Genomic DNA, 14274 nt, shown 5'->3' on the forward strand with positions numbered 1-14274 from the left:
ACCTGTGAAAAGTTAAAAGAATTGCACTTGAAGGTTTGTTTCTCTGGCAGTGTTGTGGGCTGACTTCAAATCGACTTGGACACAATGCAAAGATGCTACGATGGACTCTGTTGGGCAACAATCTCAAGCCTCCAGGGAGACTCCCCCTCTATCATGATCCTCGTAGGGTTCCTCTCCTATGGGAACCTTAGAAGTGCATCCAATAGCTCTTTTTTAAGGCAGCTCTCAAAAGAAGAGCCTAATTCAATTCCAAACCTTTGCTTGAATTTTCCATTTCAAATGTCCTATATATATATAAAATGTTCTTTACTAGATAGTAAAAACTTTTGAATGTTTACTCAGAGACTGAAACTTTACTGTGGAAGTGAGACTGAAAAAGAACAGTTTGTGTCCCACAGCCCTTTGCATAGTCATGCCTACTGAGTTACCCATAAATCAGCTCTCTCTGGCTCAACCCCACAAGCCGATATTTCCCTCTTTTATTGGGGTGCAGTAAACAATTCTAATTGCCAACCAATTTGCTTTTTGGCAGTGTAATTGTGGGGTCATTTATGGGCTTTTAAAGCAGCTGCATTAAAAAAAGAAAAAAAAAAAAAATCAGCTAATGGCCTTTGCAGCTGTACATTTTTGAGTCCAAAGAGGGTTGTTTATTCCATAATGCCCATGTTATATTTACAATACCTGCAGTGCAGAGTATCTAAAGGCATAGAGGAAATGACCCTTCATTACTAACGGCCTTTTCTCCTCCAATTTTTTTATGGCTGAAATTAACTATTAAGAAACCTTATGACCTACCCAATAACAACTGAAGGAGGGATGATCAGGTGAATCTCACAATGAACGTGATTCATGTTTCACTCTAAAATTACAGAAAAATTAACCGTTTTGAGCCCATTGAAGTTTGTGACATTATTTTCATTACAATTAAGCACATTAATTCTCTGCAAGTTCAGATTGATTAAATAATTAAAGAAAGTACCAGTAACCATTGTGTATTAATCTTTTTTTCCTCTCTCTTTTTGCTTTGTTAAAGGGAACAAAAAGTACAAAAAGTATCATAACTGTGGTCCATAAAACAATGCACAATGTTCCAAGTCTTCTAAAGCCATACAACAGTTTAGTTAAAAGTTAAGTTGTTATTCACTGAAAAACCTAACAGATCTTGAAGTTGAACAGGCTGTTCAAATAATTAATTATTCAGTCCGTTTTTTTCTGATCTAGATCAACTGATTCATTGAAAAACTCAAATGATTCCTTCACTTCTATCATGGAATTTATTATATTTATATTTTTTAAGAACTAACCCTTTAATGAGCATTTAGTGGAAAAAGTGCTTAATTTTCATTCAGAAGTCACAATGGAATTTTTATAACCTGAAATGGTAGCTTTATGAGATTCACCTGCCCAGTGCTGTTTTCTTACTCATAGCCAGCACTTCCTAATTCAATTGGAGTTTTTTTTTTGGAGCTGGAGTTCTGCTTCTTACATCAAACGTGATGGATTTAGTGCTCTGAAAATTTAACGCTGTAGCGAGTAATGATTTTTATCCCTCTCTTTCTCTTGCCGTTTAGACTCCCAGGGTCTTGAAGACCTGTGTGGTTGAGAAGTGATGTAAATGTGCTGGCTGATATCCACTGGATGTCCGCAGATTGATTTTGACTTTGATCGGAGCCCTGCGCTGATAGGCCTCCATGCTGTCTGACCTCCCAGTGCTCTTTGAATGATGAAGGTTTTTTTATTTATCGATTTATTTATTTATTTATTTTTATTTTTTCAGAAAATGTCAAATGGGTAGGTTGCAGCATAGATAGTCCCTACCAGCTGTTTATCTCTCTGTGCCCTATGAACTGTGACCAGAATGAGAAGGCTGGTGGAATAAACTACAGTGGTGAGGTGTAAGGTATCATACATCTAAGGCAGGGATTTCTGAACTTTTTTGTCAACAAACACATTAAATATTTAAAAGATATTTTAAGTTAATAATTCAATAATTAACACATTTGCATGTCCTCTGATGTTGGTTATGGGCACATGACATGCAGGTAAACCTTTTTTATTTTATTTTTTTTATTTTTTTACGTTTTTATTTAAAAATATACATATTTATTTGGTAGTTCCCCTAAAATTCCTTCTTAGAATAGAAAATGAATAAATGAGAGCTGTACATTGAATATGAATAGTTATATTCAGTTCATGTTGAGATTTTAGTGTCTCTGCAAAACTGAGCACAGTTTAAGACATTGTTGATCACTTCTGGAACTCTAGAGAAGACACATGTGAGATTATCTTGGTCTTTACATCAGGAGAAACATCTGAAATTTAGGACACTCCATTTGCTCTCCGTTTAAGCCCAAATTTTGTGACGGTGGGCGTAAAACAGCGCATATGCGAGTGACTTGAGTGTTTGAAAACAAAGTCAACTACATACACTCTAAAAAATGCTGGGTTAAAAACAACCCAAGTGGGGTTGAAAATGGACAAACCCAGTGATTGGGTTGTTTTAACCCAGCGGTTGGGTTAAATGTTTGCCCAACCTGCTGGGTAGTTTTATTTAAACCAACTATTATTTAAAAATTGCTATTGCTTTAAAATTGGCTAGCTTAAAATGAACCCAAAATAGTTGGGAAATTAAAAACCAGATGCAATTAGAGGCAACAATAATAGACAAAAGGTGAATGTTTATTAATAAGCTTTAATATTTTATTAATATAAATGTAATAGTTTAATAGTTTATACATTTATTAATAAGCAATTTAATAAATGTTTATTGTTTAATAATTATTCATTTAACATTAATAAATGTTCATTTCCAACATACTTTGGGTTAATTTTAATTAAGCAATACAGTAATTTTTAAACAATAGTTGAGTTAAATAAAACTACCCAGCAGGTTGGGCAAACATTTAACCCTACCGCTGGGTTAAAACAACCCAATTGCTGGGTTTGTCCATTTTCAACCCAACTTGGGTTGTTTTTAACCCAGCATTTTTTAGAGTGTAGCATGCATGTGCTGAACGCGTCTCTCCATGCATATGGCCAAATGAGTATACTTTGAAAGGTTTGCGCGCTCAAATGTGCGAGATGGCACGGAACAGGAAAAACGAAGCATAATCGTGTCTTTAATCTCATAGGTCCAAAAGAAGCAATTGAGACATTAAAGAGACCTTATGTGTTTTTTTTTCTTTTCTTTTCCATGTTCAGTAACTTAAGCTGTAGTGAAGGGCAGAGAGTAAAAAGAAGGCAAAGGGAGAGATGGGGACATGTACTCGGAGGGAATAATATCAGATAACAAAAGAACTTTGTTCCAGTGCCAGAGATTCAGCTGGACTCTGTTTCTCCTTCCGGACAGGAGCCCTGGAGTCTGACATACAGAACTTGTTATTTCTAGGACTAGTACAATCCATCTGTATGCGTAGGTCCCTCGTGGTTATCTAAATCTTTTCTTGGGGAAGCGAGGTTTTCCTGTCAAGTCACATTAAAGGAGAGGGTCACTTATTATTGCATTATTGTTGTCCTTAAGAGAGACTCTTGTATTAATTTCTATTCAATACAGTATTTGTTTATAGCAATAACTGCCTGAAAAGTATCTATCATAAAAAATGGTATCATGGTATAATTTATTTAGTCTAAACAGACTTGAATGATACCATTTGAAGAGAGAACTTGACCTTCAACCTGCGTGTCTCAGTCAAAATTCCTCCTCAAAAGTAGTAGTTCTCCACAATTGATTGTGAACTCAGATTAACATTCACATTATATAAGTAAAATGGGTTGTGAATGCTGTTTAAACCACAATTGATGTACCTTTTTAAATAATGTTTCGTTAACAAAGTTCAGGAGGAGCACGTTCAGTTAATCAACTCATTTAGCGCGATAGGAGGTATATATACAGCATACTCTATCCCAAGAAATTTTTCTAGCATCTAGCATCCCTTAAAGGTGCTAAAGAGGATGTTTTGTTGTAGGGCTGAGCGATGTATCGAATGCTTTTGTCACGCGCATTTCTTCAGTAAAGCCGGTTCCCTGATTACCTCTAAATCGCCATCACCTGCCTTCAAATGAAGCGGCATTTAATAGACAGAGCCGTAGTTCACTGATAAGCCACGCAATATCGCGTTCAATATCGATATGTATCGCCGTCGATATTGAACGCGATATTGCGTGTCTTATCAGTGAACTACGACTCTGTCTATTAAATGCCGCTTCATTTGAAAGCAGGTGATGGCGATTTAGCGGCAATCAGGGAACCGGCTTTACTGAAGAAATGCGCGTGACAAAAGCATTCGATACATCGCCCAGCCCTATTTTGTTGTATACATTTTTGCAATATTACTTGAAACTGTCTTTACTAAATGATAAAAGACTATTTATTAGGTGCACTGAAAGGAATAATATTAATATACATCATCTGTGCACGAGGTAGGGCCTTAAAAACATCAGCCAATCATTTACGCGATCATCACTTAAACGATTGGCCCTCTGGCTTGTCAATCACTGCCGTGACGTTCCTTGAGAGAGACTAGTGCGGCTGCGTGCTCCAGTAACTTTCCACACTCCACAGGCGCCGCATGCAATGTTTTTGTCAGGAGACAGGAGTAACAACTGCAGATCATGAGTTACCTGCGGTGAGTCCGACATAATGAATCCACTAACACGACACAGCGTATGCCGGTGGTAAACACTCGTGTTCCAATACTCGTGCACGAGTTTTGGGAGGCGTTCCCACGAAAACAGGGGGAGGTGTTCTTATGCATGCGCTCATTTCAAAAACTCAGTAACAGTCTTTGGTTTCTCAGTCGACAAAAAGATCCTCTTTAGCACCTTTAACCACCCCATCTCCTGACTCCTAAATATTCCTATCCCGGTCTCGGATTAGTAGTCTAGGTTCAGGCCAAATTCCGAGCTCGGAGCCCTCCCCTCGGAGAGCACGCCAAATATGCATTAACCTTTACTGATTATATGTAAGTGTGAACTCCTGAAATACTTTTAGTTGCAAATGATGCTTTAATAAAGAGAGCAGTGAGAAGAACCCCAAGCCTCTTCAGAAACTAGTGGGAGGTAAAAATTATGGGAACCTGTTTACTCCCTACAAACAAAAGTTATTCAAGTGTTGAGGAGTAAGATCAGCACATTTGGAAGATCTTCAAAATAAATCACATGATTCACACTCGTTCTCACCTGAACATAAAATAGAATGAGTTATGCTACGCACAGTAGTTATATCAGGAAACATGAAATGTTTGAAGTGTTAATGAAGCAGCATGATTCTTGGTTGAGGGGAAAGTTGAGCAGCTGAACGTGGGGGTAGGATGAGTTTCCCGCTGAGTTCACCCATCTTGCACAAGCCATCAGGAAATGTTACTTACTCCCAGGAAATAGCAGCAGCGAAGGCGGTGGGCGCAATGACGCCTGCCACTGGAGGAGATAACTTAATGAATGTGAAAATCATATGCAAGGATTTACAATGTAAAATGCTTTGCTGAGATGAACCGTGTCATAATATGTCACATTCGATCACAGTCCTCACTGTGGCCAACAGTAATTGCGAATGTTGTTCTGGAGATTCAATGTTATACGTTTAATTTATTCGCTCAATGAAAGTCGTCACCCATGATCACAGTGAAGTCTTCAAGAAGTTGATGCCAGACACTCACAGGGTTTTGTTTGTCTTTTCACAGTCCATTCTGGGGGTACAATGTGAAGTCCAGAGGCAGCTGAAGTCTTTCGTCCGACTGGAGCGTTTCGGCCAGATCTACGGAGCGAGTGATTCCGGCTGCCCTCAAACCCCTCTCCGTACGCTCTTCGCCACAGGGGCGTCGCTCTTTGGCAAAGGTGTGAAAGTAGCCATCCGAGAGGGCCGTGTCACTGCAGACATCATCAGCCTGGCCAACGAGGATGGGCGGCGGATCGCTGCGGTCCTAGACAAGGCAACCTACCTGCAGGATTTACACTTCACCATTGCGGGTTTGGACACGCACTACTTTGTCAAATCGGGACCGGTAGAGGGTGACCTATCTCTGCTGGGCATGACGGTGGGCCAGCGCACGCTAGAGACGGGCGTGAATGTAACCGTCTCGCAGGTCAACACGGTCCTCGGCGGGCGTTCGCGCCGCATAACCGACGTCCAGCTGCAGTACGGCATGCTGAGCCTCAACGTCCGCTACGGCAGCAGTCAGGACGAAGAGAAGGTCCGTGTGCTGGAGCTCGCGCGTCAGAGGGCCGTCGCGGCCGCGTGGGCTCGCGAACGTCACAGACTGCGGCAAGGAGAAGAGGGCTCTCGAGCTTGGACGGACGGGGAGCGTCAGCAGCTCCTGAACGCCGGACGCGTGCAGGGCTACGAGGGCTTCTACATAGTATCGGTCGATCAGTTCCCCGAGTTGGCCGACAACGTAAATAACGTCCACTTCTTGCGACAGACTGAGATGGGTCGCAGGTGACATGAACGCAAGGGGAACCCGTGCTCGGACTCAGCGTCCAGGACTTCTTGCCAAAGACAAGTTGCGTTTGTGACCATATTATGTTACTTTATTTTTATGTTGACTGTGCCAGACTTATTTTTTTAATACATGACGTACATGGTTGCAAACAGTTGCACTGTTTCGACAGCAGAGTGCCCTTCTCTCTTTTGGTAATTCTTAAACCCTCTTTGCCCTTCAAGTGCGGCTGCTAGAAGACGGCATATGGCAGTGTCGGCGGTTTGTTCGGTTCTGCCTTCGTGTTTGTGGGTTTGCTCAAAGGAATATAGGAAGAAGGCTGGTAATGCATTATGCTCACTGGCTCAGCCTGCTGCCAGACGAGCAGATTGTTATTCACGAGCTTCACTCCACTCTGCCTTTTCCCGCGCCTCAGCCAAGGAGAGACCTCTTTTAATCGCTTCTTTTTATACTTGAAAGCCCACCGGCTGTGTCATACTTAAACAAGGACATTGGTGTTTGTGGTTCAGATTCCTTGCTGAATTCATCTCATGTTCAAAACTTGCTGTGGTGTCTTGTAATATTTTGGGACTGGGTGGCTTGCTGGTAACATCCATTTTTATTATTATTATTTCTAATTTTGACCAAATGGCTTAAAACATGTTTAGAAAGAGAAAGGAAGTGACATGCACTCTTAAAATCTGAAAAATTGACAGAAACGTAGTAAATAAATAGGGAATAGGAAGCCCCGTGGTCTTTAAAGATGCTTGTGAAAATGAAATTGACACTGTTTGGAAGAAATTAGCTCCAAAACCCTAGTGAGCTGCCTACCTAGACAAGATTTTAAGGGTTGATCATGATGCAACGGCTGATATATAAATATTTTTATATCTTAATTAGTGCTCAAAATATAAATAAAAGTAGTCTAATTGGACACTTACCCAATATTTTTATGCTGTGCAGTTTTATGCACATTAGAGTATTGTGCATTTAGCATAGCAACGTGCTAACATCAAACTCTATTGGAATTGATTCTCCGCAATTTGTCAAATCACTCACTTGTGAGGTTCATCTTGCTGCCTATGAAGTCAGCTCCATATGTAGGTGGTATGTACGAGGCAGCTCGCTAGGTTTTGGAATGGAGCGACTTTATGAAAAAGGATGTTTTTTTTTATAAAATAGTTTGAGATCAACATGTTATTTTATGGAAACCTTCACATAACAGTATAACAGTTGTGAAAACATACAAAAATGTGAACATTTGTCCCTTTTATTGCTAATCGTTGTACTTGAACAATGCCTAGTGTTTCAACACATGGAATAAAGTCCCGAGAGTTGGTCAATTCAGTTAAGTTGTTTTCATGGTTACGACAAAGAGTTGCATATGGACCATTCCTAAGAATGACAGTATTTATTTTAGTGCTGTGTTTTTTAGAGGAGTATACGTCCTCACGTTTGTCAGTGAAATAAACGCTTCAAGCGTAAAGCGGCATGAATGCTTAAAAAAATAAGCACATTACTTAAACGTGCACTCAGACTCCTTTTTATTTTTTATTTTTTAAAGAAATATACTTAGTGCTGCAAGCACTGCACATTGTGGTAAGGAAAGGTGACAACCCCTGTGAATAGCCTTTGCCCCAAGGATCTCCCAAGCAAGAGGCGACGTCGTGAGTGCTCTGCAAGCTGCCTGAAATGCATTAAGGCCTGAAGGTGCGTCGTTTAGAGGTTGAAATGCACGTCAACCCACCATCTGGATATGTGAACTTCAAAGAGCATCTATTTCTGGTTGGATGATGTTAAGATGATGGCGCATTGGCGCTTCACGTTAGCGTTCGGTATATGAATCTGCCTCTGCTGTCGCTCTTGGGGAAATCACTTGGGGATGGTCACCAAGACGAATAGATCAAGTGTTTTAAGCTGTATAATACTGTCGAGCATATTTTGGTTTCTCTTACTGTCATTGAATGCAGTGACATCGTGAGTCTGACAACATCGCTGTATTTAAAAAGAACAACGCTGAATGAAGGAAAAAATGCAATGTGTTAAATTGCACTGAAATGCATCGTAAGGCTTTTATTTTTTTTCTAAACCTTCGGACTCATTTGGACTTTTCGTTTGTTCTCAACACTGTTTCTAAATGCTTCTCTTTGAACATGTAAATAAGATGAGAAGAAATGGGCTGTAAATAAAAATGCAAATGTAGATACCTTTTAGAGCTACAGCAGTGAATCTGTGTAGTCTAGACGAAAAAATAAAGAATATTTTGTGTTTACATTTATTTCACGTCATTGTGATTTGCATCGCAATTTTTCATTTTTTAGAAACCCTGTACACTCTCGTTGGCCGACTTTAGATATTGCAATGACACATTAGATGTCGCAATCACAATTGCGACTATTTCCTATAACTTTATTTCTCATATGTGGGACTTGAAACCTCAGAGTGTGCCTTTATTTCTTTATTTGAACCTTTATCTCATAGTTACCATTTTATATATTTACTCTGAAGTGGACTTAAATAATGAGCCATGAGAAAGGCTACTATAATTGCAGTTGTTATATTATGTTGCATAACTAAGAGAGTAGCATGTTAGTACTATATGGTTCAAAATTCACATGCTTTATGTTTGTAGTAATATTCCTGGATTGCTCTATTTTACTCGAGAGCTCCAGCTTGAAGGATTTTGGATGCATGCAAACACTATTAATCCAAATATCTCCAAACAATGTGTCGCACAGGGGGAAAAGTACACTGTCTGACTCTATTTCATGTCAATTTGCTTCTAAAGTGGAACTGCAAATTAATGCCTTTAATGTGGAATTTGACGTTAAGTGGTTCTGGCATCTAATTGTGCATTGTATAATGAGGTGTTTACAAATTTCGGAAGTTTTGCACAAGTGATTGAAACATTCATACACAGAAATGAGGTTCTGGAGGAGAGCGTCACACAAAAACAAAATAAAGCACCATCAAATAGTTGTCATTTTATAGACATAATCTAATGCGGTGTATGTACAAATACAGTGTTTTAGCACTATTTATGTTACACTGCAATAGATGCATTTGAAGTACTTTAAAGTATACCAAAAGTTGGATTAATATGTCTTGATACTTGACAGAGAGCCTTAGAGTCTAGGCAAATCTCTGTGTGCAAGCACATCAGTTTTGAAGAGATGAGTCGTTTGGGCATGTCAATAAATAAATCAGTGCTTGAGAAAGCATTACACTCCACAGCAGTGAGAAACGGTAAATAATTGATGAATATCTTCAAACATGTCCAAATGTATGTGTTTCTTCATTTGTTCCATGATTTTTTTTAAGCAAATTTCCCAGTTTGGGGCTAAAAAAATTGAAAAAAAAATGAAAAGATTCATCACCAGAACAAAACTATTAATACAACTACTTATACATATGGCTAAAAAAATCTGGTTGTTTTACTGTAACAATCCCTCCAAACGAGTTTCCAGAAGCCAAATGAGGGTCCGTTCAATGCTGGATTTGCACAAAAGATTAACATGATGGTTGATGAGTTGAATCAACTCCACAGTAACTACATAAATTTATCCACTAACCATTCAGAAACGTCTAGTTTCATTCTAAAACTTCTTCCTGAGTCTCTCCATCAGTGTCTGACTCCGGTTTAAACAATGTAAGGCTGAACACCGTTACTGACAGTCATCATTTTGGCTGCGTGAGATTCTCCAGCTTTGTTGTTGTTGAGCAACCGTTAAAGCTCCGCCCTCTTCTGGAAAAGAGGCTGGGAGCAGCAGCTCATTTGCATTTAAAGGGACACACACAAAAATTCCATGTTTTTGCTCAAACCAAAATAGGGGCAAATTTGACAAGCTATAATAAATGATCTGTGGGGGATTTTGAGCTGAAACTTCACAGACACATTCTGGGAACACCAGAGACTTATATTACATCTTGTGAAAGGGGCGTAATAGGTCCCTTTAATAAATAAAAGTTCCAAAAGGGGGGTTTCACAGCGATCTAAATGTTTTTCTTATGCGAGACCTTTATTTTAAAAGACTGTTCTTTCAGATGCGGTTAAAGCGTGTCTGAGAAAGACTCTCTATGATTCAGTTTTTGCTGTCAGACAAGATGTTGTCAGGCTATATATCAGTGTTGTTATTCTAACATTATTTTCGTAGCTTGTTACGAAATAAACAACTTTCCTGTCCTGTCCTACTTTGCTCGTGGCGCTCACTCGAGCATGCAAATGTGGAGGCATATAACTGCACTATAAATATAAATAATATATATAAAAAGCAAACGAATTTATGAACATACAGTGTCGTAGTAATACTGTCAATTATTAAGTCATGAAACTACCAAAAAGTACCAATAAATGATGTAATTTGTACGTCAAGTATTAGCTGGGAAGGACTTGCATGCAGGTATGATGTTCATTCTGTTCATCAGGATCAGTGTCAAATTCAACGTTTTATTAACAGTTAGTATTGTGTATTTACCGTGGTAATTGTAGTTCTGCAAACTTTACACAAAACGCCACTTTATTTTCTACTTTATTTCCTGTATTTTGGAATTTACTAACTTTCTTGTATTATTAAAAACTACTTTTGCCCTGCTATTCAATAGCCAAATTTATATGGGTCCCATGGCCAAACCATTTCAGTGAACAGCTCTTAAAAGAACCATTAATTTCTTAGAGTAAAGAACAATGTAATAATCTGAAGAAGAACCTTTTCCAAAGAACCTTTAGTGCAATGGTTGTTAAAGGTTCTTCGTGGAACCATCGGTGCCAATAGAGAACCTTTATTTTTGTGATACAAATGCAATTGTAGATTGCCTTAACATTAAGAATGCATAAGGTGTCACTTTCCATATTTATATTGCAAATTGCCATATGTGTGTGTCTAAAGAGATAAGTGCAGCATTCAAGTGATTGACTATTATTTCTGATGCTCTCATTCAGAAACCTTTTCACAAATGAAATGCTTTTGAAGTCAGGGCTCGAGGCTGAAATACAGTACATTCCTCCAGGACTTCCTCTTGCTATCCATCTGTTCCTACTTGACTGTAAATTGAACCTTGAGAGAGTGTTGAGAAAACATTAGACAAGTGGGTACTATTAAAATCAGTCAAGAACTGATTCCATATTCATGCTTTGAGAGGCAGTCAGTGTTATTAATTTATTTTTTCTCCATAAATACAGAAATTACATAAACCTGATTTGTTCACTTTCAAAAGATAGTTCAGGAATTCAAAGTCAACATGAAACAATGTTCGCAAACCATTTTATTTTTGTAATCTAATTCTGAGTGTAATAAAATATTCAGCAAGATAAAGTCTTTAATCTTGACACCAATAGAAATGAAAAAGTAGTTTCAGAGGCAAAGCAAGTCATTTAGATTTTGATTTAAGATTACAGAGGCAATTTTTTTCTTTGGAACAACATGCATTGGTTAATCCACAATAATAAGAAGAAACTACCTGTAAATAGAGTCAGTTTTGGTCTCATGTTGACTTGATGTGTGCATAAAATATAATTTAAAATGTGTACATAAAAAAATGTGCGCATGTAGCTATAGGATAAAAGGTTTTTTGTTGTTTTTCTTTTGACATGGCAACTTAAAAAAAAAAAAATTGTGGTGGGGAAAGAGTTAATAAATGAATAGGTGTCATGTCATTGACTCTAATTACAACATTTCAAAAATTCTTTCCAAAAGTAAACTACTTTGAGCACATTTGCTGTTACTTATCAAACACATCTTCCCTTTATTGCAAGCGTTTGATGTTTCCTAATCACTGCTTTCCCACAATGCACTTGATGAAATGTAAACAGAAATTTAAAGAAACTTAAGCAGAAACATGCCGGTTTGAAGACAAAATATAACCTGAGATCTTTGAAAGAGCCGATCAGCCATCTGTCACTGAAAAGCACAAAGCTGATGAAGAGAGAAATAAAAAATAGAGAACTTTTGTTTTTGCTTTGTGTCCAGGCGAGTATTAACAAACAGGAGTATGATGGAAGGGGGTAGGAAGATGTCAACACTCATTTTCTCTCGTCTCTTTATTTCTTTCGTTCCTGCTGTCTAGTTTTCACAGGTCAGCATGAGGTCACGTGATGTTCCTGCAAGAAGGGACATGTTTTCACTGACAAAGATTTTGCCTGAGGATTGTCTGCATGAATGTCAAACTATGAGCCCTGCAGGAAGCAAATTAGCTGCCTATTTATCATTGTATCATTAAATTGAGTGTTTCTGTTAAAGTGCCCCTATTGTGCCATTTTAAACGTTCCTAATTTTGTTTTGGAGTATCCTACAATTGGCTTACTTGCATCCAAGGTCAAAAAACACTTTTATTTTCTCATAATATACACTGCAGCATTATCTCTTTTCTATCAGAGTCTGAAACGGTTCGATAAAGGATTCAGTCTCTCCTTTCCGAGAGTCTGCTCTTCTCTGATTGGTCAGATGGCCCAGTAATTGGTCAACTGCATACAGTGCATGTTGAAAACCAAACACCCACTTCTTAACACTTGATACACAGTAACAGGAGCAGTAATGATGGTGTCAGATGGTGTTGTATCAATTTAAGCCCAAGCCTTCATCCAAACTCTTCCAGGCATCAGCCCTCAACTACAAGTACGGTGTTTTAGGGCGGGTCAAAGTAGACATTGTTCACCGGCAGACAATAAAGACCATAAGTGGACATTATGCAAATTTGTTACAAACCTCCATAGGTTTGAGCAGCCATTAACTCATTTCAGGCAGTTCAGAATCGGTTCTATGTTTTGCATCTGAAATCATATACTTCCCTACAATATAGTGGGCAAAAAACAGTTTGTGACAAAAGAAGTATGTACAAATTCACAGTACTCATAAACGAGCAGACAAAAGTACCCAGATGACCTGTATCTGGCTAGATTCTGAAGTGTGCATACGATGGACACTTTTACTGTACCATAAAGCCACGGGAGATGATTTGTGAATGGAGGTGTAGCGACCCAACTGATGCTGGAAGGTCACATGATAATGACAACATGGAGAATGTAATGTCTGTAATACATTCGTAGTACACACATTTATACTATGTAAAACATACTTTTTAGCAGTCGCAAAGTACAAACCCAATTCCAAAAAAGTTGGGACACTGTACAAATTGTGAATAAAAAAGGAATGCAATAATTTACAAATCTCATAAACTTATATTTTATTCACAATAGAATATAGATAACATATCAAATGTTGAAAGTGAGACATTTTGAAATGTCATGCCAAATATTGGCTCATTTTGGATTTCATGAGAGCTACACATTCCAAAAAAGTTAGGACAGGTAGCAATAAGAGGCCAGAAAAGTTAAATGTACATATAAGGAACAGCTGGAGGACCAATTTGCAACATATTAGGTCAATTGGCAACATGATTGGGTATAAAAAGAGCCTCTCAGAGTGGCAGTGTCTCTCAGAAGTCAAGATGGGCAGAGGATCACCAATTCCCCCAATGCTGCGGCGAAAAATAGTGGAGCAATATCAGAAAGGAGTTTCTCAGAGAAAAATTGCAAAGAGTTTGAAGTTATCATCATCTACAGTCCATAATATCATCCAAAGATTCAGAGAATCTGGAACAAGGCCGGAAAACCATACTGGATGCCCGTGATCTTCGGGCCCTTAGACAGCACTGCATCACATTCAGGAATGCTACTGTAATGAAAATCACAACATGGGCTCAGGAATACTTCCAGAAAACATTTTCGGTGAACACAATCCACCGTGCCATTCGCCGTTGCCGGCTAAAACTCTATAGGTCAAAAAAGAAGCCATATCTAAACATGATCCAGAAGTGCAGGTGTTTTCTCTGGGCCAAGGCTCATTTAAAATGGACTGTGGCAAAG

At 38.6% G+C, this 14274-nt stretch overlaps 1 protein-coding gene across 4 annotated transcripts in view; it reads left to right on the forward strand.

Annotated features, from left to right (window-relative positions):
* The window catches only part of tenm4 (teneurin transmembrane protein 4), a 183067-nt gene extending 176524 nt beyond the window's left edge, over positions 1–6543 (forward strand). For all 4 annotated transcript variants that reach the window (XM_067364762.1, XM_067364761.1, XM_067364764.1 and 1 more), the window contains one exon: positions 5679–6543. In XM_067364762.1, the coding sequence (XP_067220863.1) occupies positions 5679–6437 (759 nt within the window). In that variant the 3' untranslated portion in view covers positions 6438–6543. The remainder of the gene's footprint in view (positions 1–5678) is intronic.
* The last annotated feature ends 7731 nt before the right edge of the window (positions 6544–14274 follow it).

Source organism: Chanodichthys erythropterus, chromosome 17, assembly GCF_024489055.1.
Source record: "Chanodichthys erythropterus isolate Z2021 chromosome 17, ASM2448905v1, whole genome shotgun sequence".
NCBI lineage: Eukaryota > Metazoa > Chordata > Actinopteri > Cypriniformes > Xenocyprididae > Chanodichthys > Chanodichthys erythropterus.